The sequence below is a fragment of the Nerophis lumbriciformis genome, linkage group LG19 (genome assembly GCF_033978685.3).
Source record: "Nerophis lumbriciformis linkage group LG19, RoL_Nlum_v2.1, whole genome shotgun sequence".
NCBI lineage: Eukaryota > Metazoa > Chordata > Actinopteri > Syngnathiformes > Syngnathidae > Nerophis > Nerophis lumbriciformis.
This window is the reverse complement of record NC_084566.2, coordinates 31921840-31948379: the sequence shown is the minus strand read 5'-3', so window position 1 is coordinate 31948379 and position 26540 is coordinate 31921840. Positions and strand designations below refer to the sequence as shown.

The 26540-nt window shown below is 41.0% G+C and overlaps 1 protein-coding gene and 1 long non-coding RNA gene across 3 annotated transcripts in view; one reads left to right on the top strand and one right to left on the bottom strand.

Annotated features, from left to right (window-relative positions):
* st6galnac5a (ST6 (alpha-N-acetyl-neuraminyl-2,3-beta-galactosyl-1,3)-N-acetylgalactosaminide alpha-2,6-sialyltransferase 5a) overlaps positions 1–18871 on the top strand; it is a 146894-nt gene extending 128023 nt beyond the window's left edge. Inside the window, exons 4-5 of one of the 2 annotated variants that reach the window (XM_061978933.2) lie at positions 2280–2387; positions 13480–18871. In XM_061978933.2, the coding sequence (XP_061834917.1) occupies positions 2280–2387; positions 13480–13726 (355 nt within the window). In that variant the 3' untranslated portion in view covers positions 13727–18871. Of the gene's footprint in view, positions 1–2279; positions 2388–13476 lie in introns of both variants that reach the window. The other variant, XM_061978932.2, reaches the window with a different exon arrangement.
* On the bottom strand, positions 1696–24840 carry LOC133618505 (uncharacterized). The gene is made up of 3 exons (XR_009817308.1): positions 24754–24840; positions 21805–21901; positions 1696–2417 (listed from the first exon to the last, which is right to left on the bottom strand). It is a non-coding gene; the product is annotated as an uncharacterized lncRNA (long non-coding RNA).
* Positions 24841–26540: the final 1700 nt, after the last annotated feature.

The window sequence follows — 26540 nt, the reverse complement described above, 5'->3', positions numbered from 1 at the left end:
CAACAGCTGCGGCTCCGACTACTACTTAGGGACCGTCTACAAAGAGCAACCTTCACAAGAAAATACATAATAAATAAATACAATATATATATATATATATATATATATATATATATATATATATATATATATATATATAATACATTATCAAGTCTCTGTAATAATTTTAGACGTACAGTTTACTATTGGTTAATAACAATAAAAGACTGTGTTAGGTAAATTGAATTTGAACTTTTATGAATAATTTGTATGGCTATTAATTCAATAACTTCATAATTGCACATCGCGGTGTCTCGCCAACTGCACCACATATAGATGGTCAACAGTGGTTTACACTAAAAGTCCAATTTAAAGATAATATTTTGTGGATTTTTGAGAAATATTTAAAATGTTCCATTCTTAATAGCTTTGTTAATAAACAATATGTATTCTCAAAAATCACATGATTTGTGGATAATGTCTAGTTGCAAGTCTTATTTTGGTGAAATTGTATTTTACTGATTTTTTGAGGAATATAAAATTGTTCAAGCTTTAAGACTGTAAAGTATATATTCTCAAAAATCACATGACTTATAGATAGTGTCTAGTTGTTTCTTCTACACGTATATTTGAATGATTTTAGAAGAATATTACACATTTTCCCAGAGGGTCACCTGAAAGGCGGCGAAGGACTTTACATAAAACAGTTATCAAGTTTTGAGCAAATAAATGGCATGCTTGCATTTAAGTAAAACATTAAGAAATGCCTGTATGACATTCTGACAATAAAATTGCTTTTGTGTCAAAATATTGTGCTTTTTTTTAATTTAAATTATAAAATAACTAGAGATGTCCGATAATGTTTTTTTTCCGATATTGTCCAACTCTTAATTACCGATTCCGATATCAACCGATACCGATATATACAGTCGTGGAATTAACACATTATTATGCCTAATTTTGTTGTGATGCCCCGCTGGATGCATTAAACAATGTAACTTTACCATGAATTGATTAACGTGGACCCCGACTTAAACAAGTTAAAAAACTTATTCGGGTGTTACCATTTAGTGGTCAATTGTAAGGAATATGTACTGTACTGTGCAACCTACTAATAAAAGTTTCAATCAATCAACCAACTCGCTCGTATGAAAGGAAGACGTCTTGGTTCCTCCTCGCATAACCAACTTTTTGCAGTCATTGCAAATTGCCAGTTTTTTATCCGTCAGAGACACTTTAAAATAATCCCAAACCATAGACATGGTGTCGTTAGTCAGTCACCGAGCGAGCTTGCTTGTTAGCCATGGCTACAGCACCGGCAACAACACACTCTTGTTGTTGTTATGTTGCGCTCGCGGCGGTTTGATGAGGTCATCAAGCGTCACCAGTAAACCTCTCATGCTGCAGTCGTCAATTCCTGTGTTGTGTGTGGGAGAGGGGAGAGGGAAGGGGCTGCTGACTGGGAGACGCAACTGCTCTGTACTTCTCCCTACGTCCGTGTTTTACCGGATATGTACCGCTCCGTACAGCGGTATTTTAAAAAGTCACTAATTTTACTTTTAGAAACTGATACCGATAATTTCTGATATTACATCTTAAAGCATTTATCGGCCGATAATATCGGCAGTCCGATATTATTGGACATCTCTAGTAATAACCTGTGGTATTAATGATTAATCCATTCATGATTAGACTGGTTAAAAATGTATCCTTTGACAGCACTATTTAAAATAACTTCATACAAGATAAATAAGTAGGGGGGTGCCCACTCCATCTCTCCATCAGTTTAGGGGTCTTTGGCTCGGAAAAGACCACTGCTTTTAACTGAAGTCAGATTTTCATGGCCATTAAGCCCTCCCAAATCCTGCTCAATCTTTCATTTGCCAGCGAGGGAAGACTTTTTTTAAAAGAGATTTTCAAAAGCGTAAGTAAACATCATTTCTGTTTGGGAGAAAGTGCATTAAAAGCTTTTGTGGGACTTAAAAGCGAGCAGGTCATTCGTCAATTAACGCTCTTTCTTTGCCGCATGCAGAGCAAGGCTAAGGTTGATTATTTGACATGCAGCTTTCATTCGTATGAGTCGATATGTGCGACTGATGCATATTCGAATGAAGCTGTGAGGCGGCGTGATTGATCTGCGGGTCAGCGTGGAATCGAGCGCTAGATTTAGATGGTCTTTATTCTGCTGTACTCCCGGCATGTAGACCATGTATCTCACTTCATCACCTCATGTGACACAGATCAAACATGGCAGCCTGCTGACCCAACTGCATCCATCTAACCGCCGCCCACTCTTGCAGGAGGATATCGAACTCGTGGCTGAGCACCGGCTGGTTCACGATGACCATTGCCCTGGAGCTGTGCGATAGGATCAATGTCTACGGCATGGTGGCGCCCGACTTCTGCAGGTGAGTGTCAGGTTCAAACACTGATGACGTCTATTAAACAAGACAAGAAGCAAAGAATTAAACAGAGACAGAATTCAATTTGGCTCAAGCTTTAAGACTGTCATTTATATATATTCTCAAAAAGATTGTACGCCACCTCTTTTATTTGGACTTTCCCTGATTACATGGTAACAGCTGTTTCTAAGGGAAGTGGGTCGTAAACAGCCATCGCCTTTGGTTACAGAACAGATCAAAGAAAAGGTCGTAAACAGTTCACAGGAAAGGTCGTAAAACGGTTTAAAGAAGAGGTCGCCTTGAGGGGAGTCAGGCCCTGCTTCCTCTTCGCTTTGTAGTTCTTGGGTCAAGACAATATCTTTCTGTTGATTACAATACATGAAAGAAACAGAACACCTTCATGTTGCTTCCCATCCTACACAGTGGAGTTTTACAAGCCTTTATTTTTTTGTCTTCTTGCCGGGAACTCAACGTAACACAAAGTTTTGTGATAACTTAGATACAATTATTCTAACAGTGAGACCGTGGCACTGCATGGAAACCAAAGTCACGCTTGATTAAGGCTGCAACACAAACATCAATGAACTCAGGTAGTTCAAAGCAAAAGGTTTAACTTGCAGGTAACTTATTTAATTATTATTAGGAGGTGTAAGAGGTGCCACAATGTTAGCCTTGATGCTGCAATTGAGACGGTTAAAAGTGTTTTAGTAAAACTTACTGGGAATACAGTAGTACCTTAAAGGGGCTATTGTTGATAGTTTCAAAACGGTCTCTGTCTGCATACACCCGCTGTCATGCACATTTTGTCCAATCAGAAGCCTGAAAAAAGCAGCAATATCTGACTTGGTGGCATTACACCTCTTATTATGTTTATTTTGATTGACTTTACATGTACAATGACAAGTACATTATCTTTAAAAACCAGCCTGCACGTACCCACAGAATCCTGGGAACATTATTAAAGAGCGAATGCACACCTGTGGTGCTGAAAGCCAACACTCATAGAATTATAACATGTTCAGCAACATGGTGATGTATTACATGTAGAGATGTCCGATAATGGCTTTTTTGCTGCTATCTGATATTGTCCAACTCTTAATTACCGATTCCGATATCAACTGATATATACAGTCGTGGAATTAACACATTATTATGCCTCATTTTGTTGTGATGCCCCGCTAGATGCACTAAACAATGTAACAAGGTTTTCCAATATAAATCAACTCAAGTTATGGGAAAAAAATGCCAACATGGCACTGCCATATTTATTATTGAAGTCACAAAGTGCATTTTTTTTTTTTTTAACATGCCTCAAAACAGCAGCTTGGAATTAGGGACATGCTCTCCCTGAGAGAGCTCGAGGAGGTTGAGGCGGGTGGGGTTGAGGGGGGTAGGGGGTAGCGGGGGGTGTATATTGTAGCGTCCCGGAAGAGTTAGTGCTGCAAGGGGTTTCTGGGTATTTGTTCTGTTGTGTTACGGTGCAGATGTTCTCCCGAAATGTGTTTGTCATTCTTGTTTGGTGTGGGTTCACAGTGTGGCGCATATTTGTAACAGTGTTACAGTTGTTTATACGGCGACCCTCAGTGTGACCTGTATGGCTGTTGACCAAGTATGCATTTGCATTCACTTGTGTGTGTGAAAAGCCGTAGATATTATGTGATTGGGCCGGCACGCAAGGGCAGTGCCTTTAAGGTTTATTGGCGCTCTGTACTTCTCCCTACGTCCGTGTACACAGCGGCGTTTTACAAAGTCATAAATTTTACTTTTTGAAACCAATACTGATCATTTCCGATATTACATTTTAAAGCATTTATCGGCCGATGATATCAGCAAGCCGATATTATCGGACATCTCTGATTACATGTGCAGTGAAGTCTACATTATTTCTAAAATCAGCACGCACTAACAAGCCAAGGAAACCATATTGCATGTTTAAGGGAATGATAAAGCATTTAATCATGGATATAGTGGTATGGTACATGTGTAATGAAGTGTATATTGTCTTTAACATCAGTACACACTACAAGGAGGACGCTACATTGTTTTTTGTAGTTGCTTGGTCGCAAAAATCTTCAAAAATGGAAGCAGGACAGTAAGTTAACTTCATGATTTATCGTTAAACAAGGACTAAAAACATATGGTAATGTTGCACCTTTCTTAAGACACAGAGCAAAAAGTCTTGCTTGTCAAAGTTGTTCCATCAGGTGGCGGTTCCACAGCGATCGTATCCAAAACAGCTGACTGTCATTAGCGCCGAGTGTCGCAAAGCCCATTTTGATGTGTCTTTTTTTATTAATGTTGAGTGAAAAGACCAGCATGTTTACGTTCAAACATACAGTAAGTCCTCTTATAGTGTGTTTAAAGGCAGCAAGGCAGTGTTGTTGAGCTTGGAAATGACAGCGCACAACCGTGACGTCATCACAAGTCTCCATTCACAATACCATACTACGATTACAACAGTAGTGAATATCCATTTAAGGATGGTGGTAAGTGAAAGGGTCCCCCAGATAAGCTAGAAGAAGCTTTTGACAGGGTAGTGATGGGTCCGGCAACACCGATGCATCGGCGCATGCGTCGCGCTCATAGAGCAAAACCCTGTGTCGGTGCGCGTACCGCTTTTAGAAAGTCACGTGACCGATCATGAGCTGTTTTGGTCACGTGACCGATACGCGAACTGTGTCGCACTCCCGCCTCCTCTGTGTCCTGTGAGCGGGTCTTTTCTACAGCCGGAGAAATAATAACTAAGAAGAGAAATCGTCTAAAATTTAATACGTTGGAAAAACTGTGTAAAAAAAAATAACAATTCCCAGTCCACAAGCATCGTCATTCACAACACGTTCTCTTAGATTTCCATGTAATGATACATGTTCACATTATTTATTGACTGTATCTAAAAAAGATAAAAATATATTTTGATTTAAATGAAGATATGAAATAATCCTAAATGAAATACAATGACTTGGTTTATATTATTGTATATACTAGGTCATAAAATCAGTGTCAGTTGAGTCGGTCCATAGGTTGCCTGTAGGGATTTTTAATGTCCAGCAGATGTCAGTATTTAGTGACACAGTATCAATACAGTTTTGCAATGTGTCGAAACACTTCATGACGCCTCATTAACCCATCACTATGGCAGGGGGTCCAGAGGTCAGTATATGCATGGAATGCTGAGACATGGTGGCAAGCACAAAAACGCGATATGGCAAACACAAAATAGGAGCACAAAAGCAAGCATACACATACATACATACATACATTCAACCACGCACAACCCAACAGTAGTCTACCCCGAAGCCACATGTGACAATGCTAATCCTCTAAAGCAGTGGTCCCCAGCCCGGTACCGGTCCGTGGATCGATTGGTACCGGGCCGCACAAGAAATTAAAAAAATAAAAATAAATATTTATTTTTTTATTAAATCAACATAAAAAACACAAGATACACTTACAATTAGTGCACCAACCCAAAAAACCTTCCTCCCCCATTTACACTCATTCACACTCATTCACGCAAAAGGGTTGTTTCTTTCTGTTATTAATATTCTGGTTCCTACATTATATATCAATATATATCAATACAGTCTGCAGGGATACAGTCCGTAAGCACACATGATTGTATTTTTTTATGACAAAAAAATAAATAAATAAATAATAATACCATAACCCCTCGATTTACGTGGACCCCAACTTAAACAAGTTGAAAAACTTATTGGGGTGTTACCATTTAGTGGTCAATTGTACGGAATATGTACTGTACTGTGCAATCTACTAATACAAGTTTCAATCAATCAATCAAACTTATTTCACCTGGAAAGACAAAGTGTGACCGTTGGTGCTCATAAACCAGCTCCATGGCAGGGGTGTCCAAACTTTTTTCTCTGAGGGCCACACACTGAAAAATCAATGGATGCAGAGGACACTTTGATATTTGACAAGGGGACTTTAAAACAGTACAATATGAAAATTGTTTTGAAAAGAAAATAACAGCCCGCATGCCAGCTTTATGTTATTAGATTCAACTTGTTCTCGCTACATAACACCTGTTTGGTCTTCTATTCCACTTTTTATGGGGTTTTGAATGTTTTTTTAGTAATGGTATTTTTAGAAAGTGCTGCGGACCGTTAAAAAAACAGTTGTGGGCCCGCAAATGGCCTCTGGGTCTAGGGATTTGTATTGCTATTGGAACGTCAATAAACATTAACTGTTGCATAATGGTGGACCTTTAAGACTGGAATTCCATCCATTTTCTACCGCTTGTCCCTTTTGGGATTGCAGGGGGTGCTGGAGCCTATCTCAGCTGCATTCGGGCGGAAGGCATTCACACACTAGGACCAATTTAGTGTTGCCAATCAACCTATCCCCAGGTGCATGTTTTTGAAGGTGGGAGGAAGCCGGAGTACCCGGAGGGAACCCACGCAGTCACAGGGAGAACATGCAAACTCCACACAGAAAGATCCCGAGCCCAGGATTGAACTCAGGACTACTCAGGACCTTCGTATTGTGAGACACATGCACTAACCCCATAACCCCTGTGCCACCGTGCTGGAATTACACTGCTTGATTCTGATTCTGTGGCTATATCCAATTTTTCGAACTGCCCATTTACACGTACGTTCAAGTCACTCTAATATAGTCGCTGTGCTTGCATTTATCGGAATCAAAATGAAAGTCTACATTAAGGCCCCATTTACACTAAGCCGGAGAAGGTTATCCAAGGTAAATCACACCTAACCTTATCCGTGTCCACACACAACAATGCCACCGTTTAAGACCCCCGCCACCCTCCGTCCGCCGGCGCAACGCGACCTAATACGCATGCGCGGAAAATGCGCACGTCATAGTCACCTCCAGTGTTGCTTTGTGTGCAAGTTATTAAATGTAACTTATCTGAACAATATCCAGTGTTGTGGTATTTCAATTAACTGTAATCCAGTGTGCTGTGGGGACCTATTGTAGTGAATCACACCTGAGACATCATAAATTAATCAAATCTTTATTAGACACGTAAACAATGTGATAAAGAACATTTTACATCAATCAATCTAGGGATCTAGATATCTGGTCAGGACACTCATTCTTTTGCCTTCACCTTCATTGTCCATTCCTTTTTGGTGACTTTATATACTCTGGACCTAGACGTTGAGTCCGCGACATACATGGTGGACAATAACTGGTACAGTCTGCTTTGCCAGTCCAAAAGCATCCGCCGTTTTCCGTAGTTTTCCCTCGATGGCCAGGTAATACAAAGCACACGCTACCTTTTTTTTTATCACATCCACGGGAGCTTGCATTCTCGTTGTCTCTCCTTCGACAAATGGACAAAGTTTTTCGCTAAGTAGAATCACAGCTGACCCAGCCGGACATTGGAAAGTTCTCTTGCCGTCTGAGAAGTGTTGTATCCCAAATAGCTGCAATCGCTTTCTCTTAAGGCAGTGGTTCTTAACCTTGTTGGAGGTACTGAACCCAACCAGTTCCATATGCGCATTCACCGAAACCTTCTTTAGTGGAAAAAACAACAACATTTTTTTCATATTTAAGAAAAAGTCGTATGTTTTTTTTACTGGTGCACAAAATGAACCATGCATGAGCATCACCTTGTTCAAAGAACAAAACCAACACAGTGCATAAACTCACAACAAATTACACACATTACCATGAATTGAACGTGGACCCCGACTTAAACAAGTTGAAAAACTTATTCGGGTGTTACCATTTAGTGGTCAATTGTACGGAATATGTACTGTACTGTGTAAACTGTACTGTGTATTATCTTCCTTTGCAATCTGCTAGCAAAAGTTTCAATCAATCAATCAAAAAACCTGCAAATCAGATGGAGAATTAGAGGGAACATTGTTTGGGGATATTCATAATACGCTGATAGGGAGAAGTTTTTATTTACACGATGGGTCGGATGTCTCTTTACCTCCGTGGCGGAGGCTACGCCGAACCCCTAGGGTTCGATCGAACCCAGGTTAAGAACCACTGTCTTAAGGTATTCATGAGTAATTTCTACAAGCGTCTGTACATGTAGAAGAAGGAGAAACACGGGCATGTCTGGATGACTCGCCTCCAAATTTCCAGCGATTATCTCCGAGCTACGAAACCGCTTTATCATGAAGCTGGCTGTGGCGCGTTCTTTCTGACGTCACTTACTGTGTGAGCACGGTCTTTCTGGCGTCACTTTCTCTCCGAACTCACTTTGTAAACGATCAATGAGTACATACAAAGCTAAGTGCTTGGAGATTCAAGAAATACACGCCGCACTTACCCGTGTAAAAATTTGTCCAAGGAAGGGGACCTTAAACGCTGATTTAGTGTGGCTTAAATGGGGCTTGGGCTAAATAATTATTTGTTTAAACCAGTGATTCTTAACCTGGGTTCGATCGAACCCTAGGGGTTCGGTGAGTCGGCCTCAGGGGTTCGGCGGAGGTCAAGACACACCCGACTCATCGTGTAAATAAAAACTTCTCCCTATCGGCGTATTACGGATACGGCAACAGCAGAAGTCAGACTGATTTGCAGGTGTGTAATTTGTTGTGAGTTTATGCACTGTGTTAGTTTTGTTCTTTGAACAAGGTGATGTTCATGCACGGTTCATTTTGTGCATCAGTAATAAAACATGGTAACACTTTAGTATGGGGAACATATTCACCATTAATTAGTTGCTTATTAACATGCAAATTAGTAACATATTGGCTCTTAACTAGTCATTATTAAGTACTTATTAATGCATTATTCCGCATGGCCTTATTATAACCGTAACCCTCTAACCCTGGCCCTAACCCTCTAACCCTAACCAAATAACTCTAAATTAAGTCTTTGTTAATATGTTCCCCATACTAAAGTGTTACCAAAAACATATAACTTTGTCTTGAATTTGGAAGAAAAAAATATATATGTATATTTTTCACTAAAGAAGGGTTCGGTGAATGCGCATATGAAACTGGTGAGGTTCGGTACCTCCAACAAGGTTAAGAACCACTGCTTTAAGGGGTTAAACGACTTAGTGTAGACATGGCCTAAGTGACATCATCAAAAAGGGACAACATAGAAATATTAGGTAAAAAAGTTTTACAATTACATAACAATGTTGTCGGCCCTGCGATGAGGTGGCGACTTGTCCAGGGTGTACCCCGCCTTCCGCCCGATTGTAGCTGAGATAGGCTCCAGCGCCCCCCGCGACCCCAAAGGGAATAAGCGGTAGAAAATGGATGGATGGATGGATAACAATGTTGTCATTACACAATGTATAAAACTTAATACTGTTGCAAAATAATTTAGAGTAGTTGCTGCGGCCTAGTGTTTGTATGATGGCAAAATGTTGAGGCAACTGGGTTGAAAGGAAAGAGCAGCCATTAATATTTCACCAGCAGCATCTGAGGTATTAGTGACGGATTAGTGTTTGTTCTGTGAACAGGCTATCTTTAAAAGAAGGATTAGCTAGTGTAATATACCAAGGACTTGTGTGAAAAAGGGGGAAAAAAAAGAAGAAGCTGGGTTTGAAGTCCGATTAGCATGAAATTTGCAATAAGATGGAAGGAAACCCACCAAGAGTCAGCTGGTGGAGAGTAAAAATATATACAGCATTATTATGCTATCATTGCAGTGTAGTAGCAAATCACACAGCTACGTAAAAAAAAAAATGTCCAAGCTCCAATGAGGCAAGATTGTGTAAGTGGGTTTGGGTAAGAAAATCAGATGTAATCTTGTAAACAAACATGGTTTAAAAAACCACAACAATGTGGGACCATAGTAAATTAATTGATTCTAAGTAGGAATTATGAATTATAAAATAATCATAATATTGTCATAATTGGAGCATAAAAAACTGTTTACAACCTTCAAAATATATATTTTTTAACAATATAAATATATATTTTTTAACAATATATAGACATGAATTAAAACCCACAGTTAGTTAAAGTAATAATAATAATAATGGATTAGATTTATATAGAGGAACTTATTGAAGTTGCTGGAGTTATTCCTGCACTTTCAGACCAAGACATTGAGCAGTGTTACTGCTTCTTGGTCCAAGTTCCACAAACAAGTGGAAGTGCCGGGAAACCAATCAGGTGTTAGGACCCGCCCACTGACTTGAATGATGAAATAAATAATTATACTTTTACATTGGATAAATCAATTACACATTTAATAACACATTCATGTATATGTTTCCAATTATAATTAATTAGTAAAAACAATTAAGTAATTATTTAAAGATGTATTGAATTTTGTCCCATTTGAGCCCCCATACATCAGGTGTGATGTATACTGTTTGTGTTGATGTATTGATGACAGTGGCGGGCAGTGCGTTTCCCACCTAGGCCTTCGGTGATGTCCGACTTCAATGATTACCTCTCAAAATACCATCATTGATGTCACCACATGACCATTGCTGGAGAAATACTATACAGAAAAACATTTACGCCCTACTGGGCATTGAAACACATCGACAGTGTACAAAACGGTCTATTTTCTGGCGCATTTAAAAATCTATTAAAACGCATCAGCAATTAAAACTAGAGATGTCCAATATTATCGGACTGCCGATATTATCGGCCGATAAATGCTTTAAAATGTAATATCGGAAATTATCGGTATCGGTTTCAAAAAGTAAAATTTATGACTTTTTAAAATGCCGTTGTGTACACAGACGTAGGGAGAAGTACAGAGCGCCAATAGACCTTAAAGGCAATGCCTTTGCGTGCCGGCCCAATCACATAATATCTACGGCTTTTCACACACACAAGTGAATGCAAGGCATACTTGGTCAACAGCCATACAGGTCACACTGAGGGTGGCCGTATAAACAACTTTAACACTGTTACAAATATGCGCCACACTGTGAACCCACACCAAACAAGAATGACAAACACATTTCGGTAGAACATCCGCACCGTAACACAACATAAACAACAGGACAAATACCCAGAACCCCTTGCAGCACTAACTCTTCTGGGACGCTACTATATACACCCCCCGATACCCCCTACCTCAATTTCCTCATGCTCTCTCAGGGAGAGCATGTCCCAAATTCCAAGCTGCTGTTTTGAGGCATGTTAAAAAATATAATGCACTTTGTGACTTCAATAATAAATATGGCAGTGCCATGTTGGCATTTTTTTCCATAACTTGAGTTGATTTATTTTGGAAAACCTTGTTACATTGTTTAATGCATCCAGCGGGGCATCACAACAAAATTAGGCATAATAATATGTTAAAACCACGACTGTATGTATCGGTTGATATCGGAATCGGTCATTAAGAGTTGAACAATATCGGATATCGGCAAAAAAGCCATTATCGGACATCTCTAATTAAAACATATCTTATGTGGTACTGTCAAAATTAAAATTGCAAAAAAACATATTAAAAGTGAAAAAATAAAATATTTGAACTCACAATTTTTATCACTTTGGAATGACAAGTGTGTATCCAATCACATTCTTGTTAACATCAGGCTACCTAGAGAGGCTACTGTCAACAACTTGTGATCTGATTGGCTACCGCAACTGTCTATCAACTGTATGTGCCCGTTCACTTACAGTGCACGGACGCCCGCATTGTTGATTCTGAAGGCCTCGGGCAGATTTGGTACAGCATGGCAACATAAGTTAGCTGAATTCTGATTGGATAAAAACTCTAACCTAAAAACAACAGCACTGGAACGAGCATAATATGACATGAAGAGAATATGAATATTTTTAGATATTTAGGGAAATTAAATTAATAATTTTATCTTTAATCATGATGATGATTTCTGGTTATGTTAGGTCAGCAGAGAAGGCCTTGCTGGCCCTGACGGCCCACCACTAATTGATGATGGTCAAATCATCCTACCTGTACAGTATGGGATTTTGTAAATATGGATTGTACAGAGGGGTGAAATGATCACACAAATTCAATTATTATTTTACGTCTGGCAACGTTGTGGTACACTGAAGTCTGGCATCAGAAAAAAAGGCGCGCGAAGCCAAAGAACAACTGAGGTCTCACTCGATTTGCTGATGCATGCAGTTGTGTGAGTTCCACGCACAAACAATGTTTTCCACAATTTTTTTTTAACGAGCAAGTGAATTAAGAGCGATTAAAGTCTCTTTCACTGTCAGGTTCAAACACTGATGACATTTATTAAACAGACAAGAAGCAAGGAATCATGCAGAGACATAATTTGGCTCAATGAGGAGAGACGTTTTGGGCTGTACTCTTAGTTACGGATCCAACCTACGCTCTAAAGTCCAGACCCACGTGCTCCTCTATTTATTTGGGAGGTCCCTGGTTACATCACTGAGGCTGCTTCTGAAGGACGGGGGGTAATTTCAGCAGCCCCAGTTGGACACAATATATGATTATTCAGAAATGCAAATGTGCTGACACTCGTGATATCACCCTGTCTCTGCTTTGTCTGCGTCACGGTACTCGATGTTCTGGACACAACACTGATACGAGACGACTCGCAATCTTGGATTTGCAAGTTGTCCCTTTACACAGATAGAAAAGTACAACTTCAGCACAATTGATAATAACTATAGCAACTAGGGATGATGTTTGATAAGAAATTATCGAGTTCGAGTCTATTATCGAATCCTCTTATCGAACCGATTCCTTATCGATTCTCTTATCGAGTCCAGATAGGTTGTTGTATATGGAAAAAAACACAATATTTGGTTTAACATATCACTTCACATTCTCTACTGCTCGCTACTATAGTATTACCATATCTGACTTATTGTGCAGAAATGTGGGGAAATAATACAAATGTGCGCGACATTCGTTAACCGTGTTACAAAAAAGATCAATTAGACTGATACATAATGTTGGATATAGAGAACATACAAACACTTTATTTATTGAGTCAAAAATATTTGGTGGTAGTGGGGGTGTATATTGTAGCCTGGAAGAGTTAGAGATGCAAGGGATTCTGGGTATTTGTTCTGTTGTGTTTATGTTGTGTTACGGTGCGGATGTTCTCCCGAAATGTGTTTGTCATTCTAGTTTGGTGTGGGTTCACAGTGTGGCGCATATTTGTAACAGTGTACACATAAGTATTCTAACATTCACTCCCACCCCGCCCCATGTGTCTCCCCAGCAGGGAGCCGGAGAACAACTCGGTGCCCTACCACTACTACGAGCCGCGAGGTCCTGACGAGTGCACCATGTACATATCGCACGAGCGCGGGCGGCGAGGCAGCCACCACCGCTTCATCACAGAGAAGCGGGTCTTCGCCAACTGGGCACGGACGTTTGACATCCACTTCTACCAGCCCGACTGGAGCCCCGCCCCTCTGCCGGCCAACCGGACCCTGAAGGCCAGCCTCACGGCGGGCCGCCAGTCGTGATGGAAACTAGGGACTCTGAGGGAATAAGCGGTCTTATCGAGTCAACAACACGACAACTTCTGTTCCAACGCTCCATCAACTGAAGGCGTTTCAAAGTCACTCGGTGACTCTTTTTTTCCCCTGACAAACAACCCAGAGAAGGTAAAGTTACACGAGGTTGGAGCATCCTCATCTTACAGTCACTCGGGAGAGCTTGCACTGTCAATCACTGTGGGTGTTTGTGAGAGAACCAGAGTGTGCATCAAGCACTGAGAGCCAGTTCAATTTAAAGTTAAACTTCAGACGTTCTGCAGTTACCAAAGATGAAGAAGAGGCGGTGCCACACAAGCAAAAAAAATAAAAATAAAAAATTGTCAAAAACGTCCACAACATATTTCCCAGTCACGTTCACAACAAAAAGGTGCGTTTAGTTAGCTCAACATGTCATAACGTTAACACAGTGTTTTTCAACCCTTTTTTGAGCCAAGGCACATTTCTAGCGTTGAAAAAATCCGGAGGCACACCACCAGCAGAAATCATTAAAAAACTAAACTCATTTGACAGTAAAAAGTTGTTGTCGCAATTGTTGGATATGACTTTAAACCATAACCAAGCATGCATCAATATAGCTCTTGTCTCAAAGTAGGTGTACTGTCACCACCTGTCACATCACGCCGTAACTTATTTGGAGTTTTTTGGTGACTTTTTCTCTTTTTTTTGGTATTTTCCTGTAGCAGTTTCATGTCTTCCTTTGAGCGATATTTCCCGCATCTACTTTGTTTTAGCAATCAAGAATATTTCAGTTGTTTTTATCTTTCTTTGTGTCTGTCATGTCATGTTCGGATGTACATTGTGGACGCCGTCTTTGCTCCACAGTAAGTCTTTGCTGTCGTCCAGCATTCTGTTTTTGTTTACTTTGTAGCCAGTTCAGTTTTAGTTTTGTTCTGCATAGCCTTCCCTAAGCTTCAATGCCTTTTCTTAGGGGCACTCACCTTTTATTTATTTTTAGTTTAAGCATTAGACACCTTTTTACCTGCACACTGCCTCCCGCTGCCACCTACTGATATGGAAGAGTATTACACGGTTACTCTGCCGAGCTCTAGACAACACCGACACTCAACAACAACACTTCATTTGCAGACTATAATTACCGGTTTGCAAAAAATATTTTTAACCCAAATAGGTGAAATTAGATCATTTCCCACGGCACACCAGACTGTATGTCACGGCACACTAGTGTGCCGCGGCACAGTGGTTGAAAAACACTGCGTTAACAAACACACACCTGCTAATGGCAACACCTTAATGAGTCTGATTAAAGTCAGAACACATAGGAAGTGAAATGACTCCTGCATGTATTTTATGTAACGTTACATTTAGAGCGGGGGTGTCTAACTCACTTAGACTGCGGGTCAAAAAATGTATAGATTGCTGCCATATTTCATGTGCACACAAGTACGGCAGTCGGGATGTCGGGTAGACAAAGACAATTTCTGGGAGTTTTCCGCAGAATCCTCAAGAGTTTGAATTGCGTGTGAAGAGCAAGTGTTTCCCTTAATGTCTTGTTGTTGTTACAATGATCACTTTTGATTCATGCATTTTTAAAGGGGACCTATGATTATTTTAATCTACATTTAAATTTTGGTCTATAGGCCCTTGTTCACACTGCAGGTCAATTCCAATTTATTTACCCACCTGTATCGGATTTTTGGGACAATGCAATTCCGAATTTTTCATATCCGACCCAGGCCTGTTTCATATGTGGATATAAATCGGATACATACCGTATTTTTCGGACTATAAGTCGCACCGGAGTATAAGTCGCACCGGCCGAAAATGCATAATAAAGAAGGAAAAAAACATATATAAGTCGCACTGGAGTACAAGTCGCATTTTTTGGGGAAATTTATTTGATAAAACCCAACACCAAGAATAGACATTTGAAAGGCAATTTAAAATAAATAAAGAATAGTGAACAACAGGCTGAATAAGTGTACGTTATATGAGGCATAAATAACCAACTGGTATGTTAACGTAACATATTATGGTAAGAGTCATTCAAATAACTATAACATATAGAACATGCTATACGTTTACCAAACAATCTGTCACTCCTAATCGCTAAATCCCATGAAATCTTATACGTCTAGTCTCTTACGTGAATGAGCTAAATAATATTTGATATTTTACGCTAATGTGTTAATAATTTCACACATAAGTCGCTCCTGAGTATAAGTCGCACCCCCGGCCAAACTATGAAAAAAACTGTGTCTTATAGTCCGAAAAATACGGTATGCCATGCCTTCTTAATGTGAACTTTGCCGTGCTCAGGTGGCATTCATCCGACCAGAACGTCATCAAAAAGCGACAAGTGTCATAATTATTCACCAAAATAGACTGTTACAAAGTAAATAGTTGACATTGGAGCAGAAAACGGGTGAAAATAAAGTTTTAAGAATGCACATGAAAGTTCCACCAATCCAGTCTCCCACAGACACGCCCTTTAAGCAGACATTGAAGCAAATTATCCCGTAAAACTGCTACAGTTGTCCTCTTCTTTCTTTTAAGCATAGTAACTTAGTTCAGAAATATGTTGAGTTTGATTGCACAAAATCCTTGAAATTGCCACAAATGCGCCAGTACTGAGATCGACTAGAGCAGGGGTCGGCAACCCAAAATGTTGAAAGAGCCATATTGGACCAACAATACAAAAAACTAATCTGTCTGGAGCCGCAAAAAATGAAAAGCTGTAAATAAGTATGATAATGAAGACAACACATGATGTTACGTCTATATTAGCTATAATAGCCTACTATCAAAATGACTATGTGTCGGAGGCTGACACAAATCTTTGTTGACAGAAATATTGGTAATGTAATATTTATTCTACACATTTTTACAACATTGAATCCATCATTAGTAAAATGAAGGATTCTCAGAGGGTGAGATAACTCCTGGAAATGACTGGCTTAGAATGGCCAATGGTATAGATGTGTGTGTCCAAGTTAAAGGAAACGGCAGGCTGTCTTCTTCTAATGGATTTGTTACAATCTTTGCAAGCTGGGCAACGTTTGCTGTGGTCTGGAACAACAGCTATCAAAAATGCAGCCAATATTACATACAGATAGTGTCATGCGACATGCAAATATAAATTGAATTAAGAGGACTCAAAGGAAATTAAATGAGCTCAAATATACCTACACGCGAGGCATAATGATGCAATATGTACATACAACTAGACTAAATAGCATGTTAGCTTGCAGTCATGCACTGACCAATTACTGTATGCCTGATTACTTCATCAACAAAGCTCACCTTTGTTTATTCACGCACAGCAATAAAAGTTTGGTGGACAAAATGAGACAAAAAAGGGGTGGCATAAAACACGTCTTAGAAAGTCGGGAGAAAGGTGTACATGTAAACAAACTACGGTGAGTTCAAGGACCGCCAAAATTAGTAGGACAAAACGGCGCTCGCCAAATAATCTCTAATCAGTGAAGCATGTTTAATATAAATAGTGTGATTTATAACAATTAGGAAGGTTTGTGTCATGTTTGTCCTCCTACAGAAAATATATTAAAACACAAAATATTATTTTACCCTCATCTTTTTCAATTTTTCATACATTTTTGAAAAATCTCCAGAGAGCCACTTGGTAGGCGCTAAAGAGCCGCGGGTTGCCGACCCCTGGACGAGAGCTAAAGCCATTTTTACTTCCATAAACAGTACAGTGCGTGCAACATCATGACGTCATGTCTGCATGCGGGTCGGATTGCATTAGAAATCACATTTTTTTGGTATTGTGAAGGGGCCACTAAAAAAATCAGAATTGGACATCTGACCCTGCAGAGTGAACGTAACCTAAATGATATGTCTTGGATAGGTTTTGGTGTAGATGTTGTGCTCCACGGTCAGATTTATAATCCATTTTTTGAGTAGAGTATGTCTGCAAGATGTTTGATTGTAGCTGTGGTCCCAGGTTGCAAATGAAACCCCGCCCCACCTTTATCAAAAGTATCAGAATCGGTTATTATTGGCCAAGTATGTTAGGGATTTGACTCGGTAAGCATCATTTATATTTTCAAAATGTACACTGTTTAGAAATATATCTTGAAGTCAATGTAAAAAGAATTTCCAGACAGTGTTGAAAATAAACGTCCTAAACGTTATATGGAATTGCACAGTCACATCATTAGGTACACCTGCACACTCTCCAATCGATTCAGAGTTGCATTTTAACAAGTTGCTTTTAGCAGCATTTGACTGATGTCATTGTGGCTTGTGCAGCCCTTTGAGGCACCTGTTGTTAAGGGCTATATAAATGAACTTTGATTGATTAGTTGATTGATTTGTCACTGCATGTCACACGTCAGTGTTATGTGCATGCCAAGATAAAATTTAAAAAAACAACGTTATCCTAACTTTTTTGTGTTACCTCAAACCCTTTTTTCAAACTCAAAACTATTTTCTCCTTGGTGGCTAATCCAATTTTGTAGTGGCCCAATAAACATGGAAGTAATTATTCTATTGACACAGAGCAGGCGGGAGAGCATGAAAGGAGAAGGATACAGAAGCTGCAGAGTCTCAGTTAGTCAGCTCATCAGAGGAGGAGGCTTGCAGAGACAATATGTCCAAGAATGAGTACATGAGTACATCAGTCCATGTGTGATGTCACAGATTCCACACTATGTAAAAAAACATTCCAAAACCCAGTGAACACAGGCATCCAAAACTGCATGTAAGCTCACGGCCAAATGCATGAACTTTATGGTTTAATGCTTTAGCTTTGTTTAACACGGCTATCCAACATTGTAACAACATTTATAAGTCAGAAAAGAGGAAAATCATTGCAGGTCTCCTTTAATGTGTTACTTTGTACTGACATTGTTTAATAGTTAAAGTGGTAACGCTTTTAGTCGTGTGCAATTAAACTATTGATACTTTAGGTCAGGGGTCCCCAAACTACGGCCCGCGGGAAGTCTCAAGTTAAAAAAATAATAAAATCTGTCCTTTCTAATCCATTTTCTACCGCTTGTTACTCTCGATGTCTCCTAGCCAATCAGGCATATCATATTGTCTAAAAATGCATTTCCCCATCGATAACGTGACATCATCGCGCTCTGTATATATATTTATGTATATATATATGTTTATGTATATATATTTATGTGTATATATATATACAGGTAAAAGCCAGTAAATTAGAATATTTTGAAAAACTTGATTTATTTCAGTAATTGCATTCAAAAGGTGTAACTTGTACATTATATTTATTCATTGCACACAGACTGATGCATTCAAATGTTTATTTCATTTAATTTTGATGATTTGAAGTGGCAACAAATGAAAATCCAAAATTCCGTGTGTCACAAAATTAGAATATTACTTAAGGCTAATACAAAAAAGGGATTTTTAGAAATGTTGGCCAACTGAAAAGTATGAAAATGAAAAATATGAGCATGTACAATACTCAATACTTGGTTGGAGCTCCTTTTGCCTCAATTACTGCGTTAATGCGGCGTGGCATGGAGTCGATGAGTTTCTGGCACTGCTCAGGTGATATGAGAGCCCAGGTTGCTCTGATAGTGGCCTTCAACTCTTCTGCGTTTTTGGGTCTGGCATTCTGCATCTTCCTTTTCACAATACCCCACAGATTTTCTATGGGGCTAAGGTCAGGGGAGTTGGCGGGCCAATTTAGAACAGAAATACCATGGTCCGTAAACCAGGCACGGGTAGATTTTGCGCTGTGTGCAGGCGCCAAGTCCTGTTGGAACTTGAAATCTCCATCTCCATAGAGCAGGTCAGCAGCAGGAAGCATGAAGTGCTCTAAAACTTGCTGGTAGACGGCTGCGTTGACCCTGGATCTCAGGAAACAGATTGGACCGACACCAGCAGATGACATGGCACCCCAAACCATCACTGATGGTGGAAACTTTACACTAGACTTCAGGCAACATGGATCCTGTGCCTCTCCTGTCTTCCTCCAGACTCTGGGACCTCGATTTCCAAAGGAAATGCAAAATTTGCTTTCGTCAGAAAACATGACTTTGGACCACTCAGCAGCAGTCCAGCTCTTTTTTTCCTTAGCCCAGGTGAGACGCTTTTCGCGCTGTTTCTTGGTCAACAGTGGCTTGACACGAGGTATGCGGCAGTTGAAACCCATGTCTTTCAAGCGTCTCTTGGTGGTGGATCTTGAAGCACTGACTCCAGCAGCTGTCCACTCCTTCTGAATCTCCCCCACATTTTTGAATGGGTTTTTTTTCACAATCTTGACCAGGGCGCGGTGATCCCTATCGCTTGTACACTTTTTCTGACCACAGTTTTTCCTTCCCTTTGCCTCTCCATTAATGTGTTTGGACACAGAGCTCTGAGAACAGCCAGCCTCTTCAGCAATAACCTTTTGTGTCTTTCCCTCCTTGTGCAATGTGTCGATGGTTGCCTTTTGGACAGCTGTCAAATCTGAAGTCTTCCCCATGTTTGTGTAGGCTTCAGAACTGGACTGAGAGACCATTTAAAGCCCTTTGCAGGTGTTTTGAGTTAATCAGCTGATTAGTTTGTGGCACCAGGTGTCTTCAAAATTTAACCCTTACACAATATTCTAATTTTGTGACACACGGTATTTTGGATTTTCATTTGTTGCCACTTCAAATCATCAAAATTAAATGAAATAAACATTTGAATGCATCAGTCTGTGTGCAATGAATACATATAATGTACAAGTTACACCTTTTGAATGCAATTACTGAAATAAATCAAGTTTTTCAAAATATTCTAATTTACTGGCTTTTACCTATATATATATATATATATATATATATATATATATATATATATATATATATTTTATTATATTATATAATAAAATCCCCTAAAGAGCATATATATTATTATATGTTATATTATATATATATATATTTTATTATATTATATATAATATAAAGTCCCCTGAAGAGCAGGGAAACCTGCGAAACAGGCTTGGAGGGATGAAATAGCCTCTGTGTTTTTTGCTGACCTAACGTGCATATGTATATATATATATATATATATACACACACACACAGTATACACACACACACAGCCCGGCCCCCGGCCAGATTTTTTGCAGCCCCCGAGTCAAAAAGTTTGGGGACCCATGCTTTAGGTGGTAATCTAAAATGCATCATTTTACCACCACTATGGTCTCTTCTTAGTTTTGCGTAACAGGTGTGTATTATGTAAGATGAAAGGCACAGACACTCTGAAGTTAGTCACAGTTCTTATTTGCTAAAATTCGCAGAGCAGAAAGTCTTGCAGGCCAGATGAAACACCGATACCTGTCAATCTTCCCGTTTTTGCCGGGAAATTCCCGCTGCTGTTTGACTAGCAACAATTTCTCCAAATAATCCTAATGTGTCTAATGGCACACAGTGTCAGTGCCAGGCTGGTCATCGCACTAACAGGGTTGAGGCTTGTACCACCAACACTTTTCATTATCTTTGTTATTTTGCACACACAAAAATATTTAACAAATTCTTTCCCACTATTTTTTTTAGTCCAAGACATACATTAAATTAAATTGACATAAATAAATAAAAAAGTGCACTGCTTGGAGTACTAGTTTAGCCTGGGGTGGCCCCGGTGTTACATCATTCAAGCACGAGAGAGCTGGATGCACATGGAGACGACGGGAAAGACATTGCTGCCAAAAAATCTAACTTAGTGTAAATATCTTGACAAATAGGATACGTATTATCATGCAGCTGCTCACACTCGTTGTCTGTACGAGCTTGAACAATATCTCAACCGCAAGCGCTGTGAAGGAGCCCAGAAGTAGATTAGTTTATTTCAAAGAAGACAATGCAATTTCATAAAACACATGACTACACATGGTTAAAAAAAAGGCAGAATTAGCCAGAAGGTTAGTTTTCATCTGTAGTCCCCTGGCCATGATGTAAAAAAGGCAGTAAAAGGACAATGTGTGTGTTATGTTCCTGTATGCAACACAGCAGCTTTTCTTGTATCACATGGAGCGGAATCCTGGTTTACAAACCCCTCATTGTTCCAACATTTTGATTTAAGAAACACAGACTGAAATAAAAAATATGCTTTGTTGTACAAACCTTGTCTCAGTGTACCAACGTTTCATCCAACTGTTACACGGCTCGAAAGATGGGCCAACTCTTTCGTTGTGCGACACATTTATTTTTCAGGATCGAGCTGCAAAACAATTAAATGAGCGCTTGATGCATCTGCTTTTTTTCATATCACGTACTGACAGACTTTTTCTACAAAATACAATGTCTGGAGTTGAACATTCCAAAAATATATATATATACACTCATCGAGGGCAGACGCTCCCCTTTCCTCTCCCTTATCTCTCCTGCTTGCTTCTTTGTCTTGTCTTAACTTTCTTGTTGCCTCTTTTTGCACTGCTTTCCAAATCTAAACATTGGAACTATTTAACTGGCCTCAACGAAATTGACAAGATCTTGGGTTTGGGGGAACCTGCTTGTCGTGACGGAGCGGTTGTTGCTGGACACGCGACGGACTCTTGGGAGAAGAGGAAGTGCCGCGTGCCTGGCGAGCCTTTTCTGTCGAGGACGTGAAGATATCTACTAGAGATGCGCGGTTTGCGGGCACAACCGCGGAGTCCGTGGATTATCCGCGGATTGGGCGGATGAAATTTTAAAAAATTTGATTTTATCCGCGGGTCGGGTCGGGCGGTTGAAATAAAGAAAAATTAGATTTTAAATAGATTCAGGCGGGTGGCAGTTAAACCAATTCGGAAATATATATACTGTACATAGTTAAATGTTGTTACCCACATACGAAAAACGAGCAGGCACCTGCTGCATATGCCACAACAGAAGAAAAAAAAAAAGAGATGGACACTTTTACGGAGCGGAGAAGGGACGCCTCGCCGGGGTCCGGGACCGAGGCCCCTTCCCCCGAGAGGGCCCCACCGGGAGCCGTAGCTGAGGCGATCCGCGAGAAGGGCCCGACGCACGTCCAGGGTCACCACCGCACCGACACCCCGCCTCGTCCGCCTTCGCCGCGGCCGGCGTCACGCGCAGCAGGTAAGCAGCTTACCTGCCCGCCACCCCCGTGGCCGGGGGCTCGTAACAGGGGTCACTCCGCGCGCTCCGCCCGCGCAGCTTACCTGCCCGCCACCCCTGTTGCCGGGGGCGCGTAACAGGGGTCACTCCGCGCGCAGTGCGCTCACGAAAGGGATGGGGCTCACCCTGGTTGATATAGACAGCAGGACGGTGGCCATGGAAGTCGGAACCCGCTAAGGAGTGTGTAACAACCCACCTGCCGAATCAACTAGCCCTGAAAATGGATGGCGCTGGAGCGTCGGGCCCATACCCGGCCGTCGTCGGCAGCGAGACGCGCTTGGAGGTGCGCTCAGCGCGGCTCCCATATGATTGCGCACTGGTGTGCGTCTGGGTCGTGACAGCGTGGCACGCGAATGTCTGTGCTGCATTGGATCAGTCTCCTTTCTTTAACAGGCAAAAGCTTTATAACCTCACTAATGCCTTGCATCGTCTATATTAGATATATAACAACGGGCGGGTGCGGTTCTGATCAAATGTTACATCGGGTGGATGGCGGATGGTTGACGACTTTCTGATGCGGTTGCGGATGAAATAATTGCCTATCCGCGCATCTCTAATATCTACCTATTCGGAATTATGACAACAGGACATCTGATTGGAGTAAGCGTTGCTCTGGTTTGTCGACAAATTGGAAGTTGCTGGCAGTCTTCAAAGTACCCCAAAGCTGCCAGAAAGGATTGGAGGATGCGGGAAGAACTGTGGACACTCTTGTGATTTGGATCCCATCGGACTGTCTGCCACGCAGGATTTTGAGGACCACTCACAGACAATTTAGAGTGAAAAGCAAATTTTATTTTCACTTGTATACAAAACATTCTAACTTGGATTGTTTCCCTGGCTTGGAGACTCTCCCGAAGGACAGTGCGGCGAAGACACAACAAACTCCCTTCTTGTCTCTCATGGACACACACCTGTTGTTGTTGACTTTGGACTAGCGACTGCACAAGATCAAGGCCGCGGAACAAAGACACACTGCAGGCTTACACACAAACATGCATCCAAAAAAATATACGCCACACATACACCCCCCATCCCCCAACCCAACGCCCTCGACGCAAATCCCATAGGGGTGATGAAAGGATGGTCAGCGCCTGAGCGCTGCGGCCGACCACCGTGACCCCGCACTCCCTTCCCTCTGTTGCTAGATGTACGTTGTAATATGTATATGTGCTTTGCTATGGAGGTTTTTTCCCACTCCAGACTGGGCCCCCTCAGGAGCCCAATCTAGATTGTATTTTTTTTACTCATCCTTCCCCAGCGTTTTACCTTTTCCCCCATTTTTTACGGGGCGCCTTGTGGCGACCCATCAGCGTTCCTGTTCTGTAACCCTGTACACTGTTTGTTTGTCTAATCTTGAACGGTGTTTGTGCTGAAAACAAAGTTTGGTTGTACTTGTGCAATGACATTAAAGACCTATCTATCTATACACATATATATATATATATACAAAAAACCTTTTTACTGTTTTTATCTACCTTTGAATCATGTTTTCAATCACTGTTTAATAATCTATGGATTGTATTTATCTCTTATGTAATTTTATCATTACTTGTACTCAACCGACTGTCCTATGTGCGACCGTACATCTACTGCCTTAGCACACACTAACTGTAGTTCAGATTTGACACATATCTAGTGTGCTTTATGATAAATACAACACTCAAAAGTTCGTTTGTCATGTCCTTGTAACATAAATGGCATTTAACACCCTCTTTTCAAGTATCTGAGGATTTATGTCGTGAACTTACTCTTAAACTAAAGCTAACTGTATTTTGCTTCGTCACCGTGGTTACCGTCGGACAAACGTCCGCCATCTTAGAAAATAACCCTGAATGTGACTCCTTTTTAACTCATAAAATTAACAAAAAAGATGTTAGCTTAACATTGCTTACTCTAAAAGGTACATAATAAATTAAACTACTGCTTGTATGTGTTATATGCAAACCAGCTTACCTGCAAAACAATTAAAACAGCGTTCCAACCGGAGCTTGATGCATCTGCTTTTTTTCATACCGCGTACTGACAGACTTCTTCTACAGCGCCAGCTACTGAGACCAACGCCACCAAGCGCCCTCTGCTGATGTAACTAAATATTGCATGCTGCATAGAAATACATAGTAAACCTTGACATCATAAAAAATGAATCTATAAACAGTATTTAAAGGCCTACTGAAATGCGATTTTCTTATTTAAACGGGGATAGCAGGTCCATTCTATGTGTCATACTTGATCATTTCGCGATATTGCCATATTTTTACTGAAAGGATTTAGTAGAGAACATCGACGATAAAGTTCGCAACTTTTGGTCGCTGATAAAAAAAGCCTTGCCTCTACCGGAAGTAGCAGACGAGTAGCGTGACGTCACAGGTTGTGGAGCTCCTCACATCCGCACATTGTTTACAATCATGGCCACCAGCAGCGAGAGCGATTCGGACCGAGAAAGCGACGATTTCCCCATGAATTTGAGCGAGGATGAAAGATTTGTGGATGAGGAAAGTGAGAGTGAAGGACTAGAGGGCAGTGGGAGTGATTCAGATAGGGAAGATGCTGTGAGAGGCGGGTGGGACCTGATATTCAGCTGGGAATGACTAAAACAGTAAATAAACACAAGACATATATATATATACACTCTATTAGCCACAACACAACCAGGCTTATATTTAATATGCCACAAATTAATCCCGCATAACAAACACCTCCCCTCTCCCGTCCATATAACCCGCCAATACAACTCAAACACCTGCACAACACACTCAATCCCACAGCCCAAAGTACCGTTCACCTTCCCAAAGTTCAAACAGCACATATATTTCCCCAAAGTCCCCAAAGTTACGTACGTGACATGCACATAGCGGCACGCACGTACGGGCAAGCGATCAAATGTTTGGAAGCCGCAGCTGCGTGCGTACTCACGGTACCGCGTCTGCGCATTCAACTCCTACTCAGTGGCCTAGTGGTTACCCGTCCATATAACCCGCCAATACAACTCAAACACCTGCACAACACACTCAATCCCACAGCCCAAAGTACCGTTCACCTTCCCAAAGTTCAAACAGCACATATATTTCCCCAAAGTCCCCAAAGTTACGTACGTGACATGCACATAGCGGCACGCACGTACGGGCAAGCGATCAAATGTTTGGAAGCCGCAGCTGCGTGCGTACTCACGGTACCGCGTCTGCGCATTCAACTCCTACTCAGTGGCCTAGTGGTTAGAGTGTCCGCCCTGAGATCGGTAGGTTGTGAGTTCAAATCCCGGCCGAGTCATACCAAAGACTATAAAAATGGGACCCATTACCTCCCTGCTTGGCACTCAGCATCAAGGGTTGGAATTGGGGGTTAAATCACCAAAATGATTCCCGGGCGCGGCCACCGCTGCTGCCCACTGCTCCCCTCACCTCCCAGGGGGTGATCAAGGGTGATGGGTCAAATGCAGAGAATAATCTCGCCACACCTAGTGTGTGTGTGACAATCATTGGTACTTTAACTTTTTAACTTTTAACTCAAAGTCCTCCTGGTAAGAGTCTCTGTTGTCCCAGTTCTCCACAGGCCAATGGTAAAGCTTGACTGTCATCTTTCGGGAATGTAAACAATGAAACACCGGCTGTGTTATCCGGCACAACAGTCAGGGGGTGCATTCTACGGCTGGGGTGCGTTATAACAACACCTGCCGCAATACACCGCTTCCCACCTACAGCTTTCTTCTTTGCTGTCTCCATTGTTCATTGAACACATTGCAA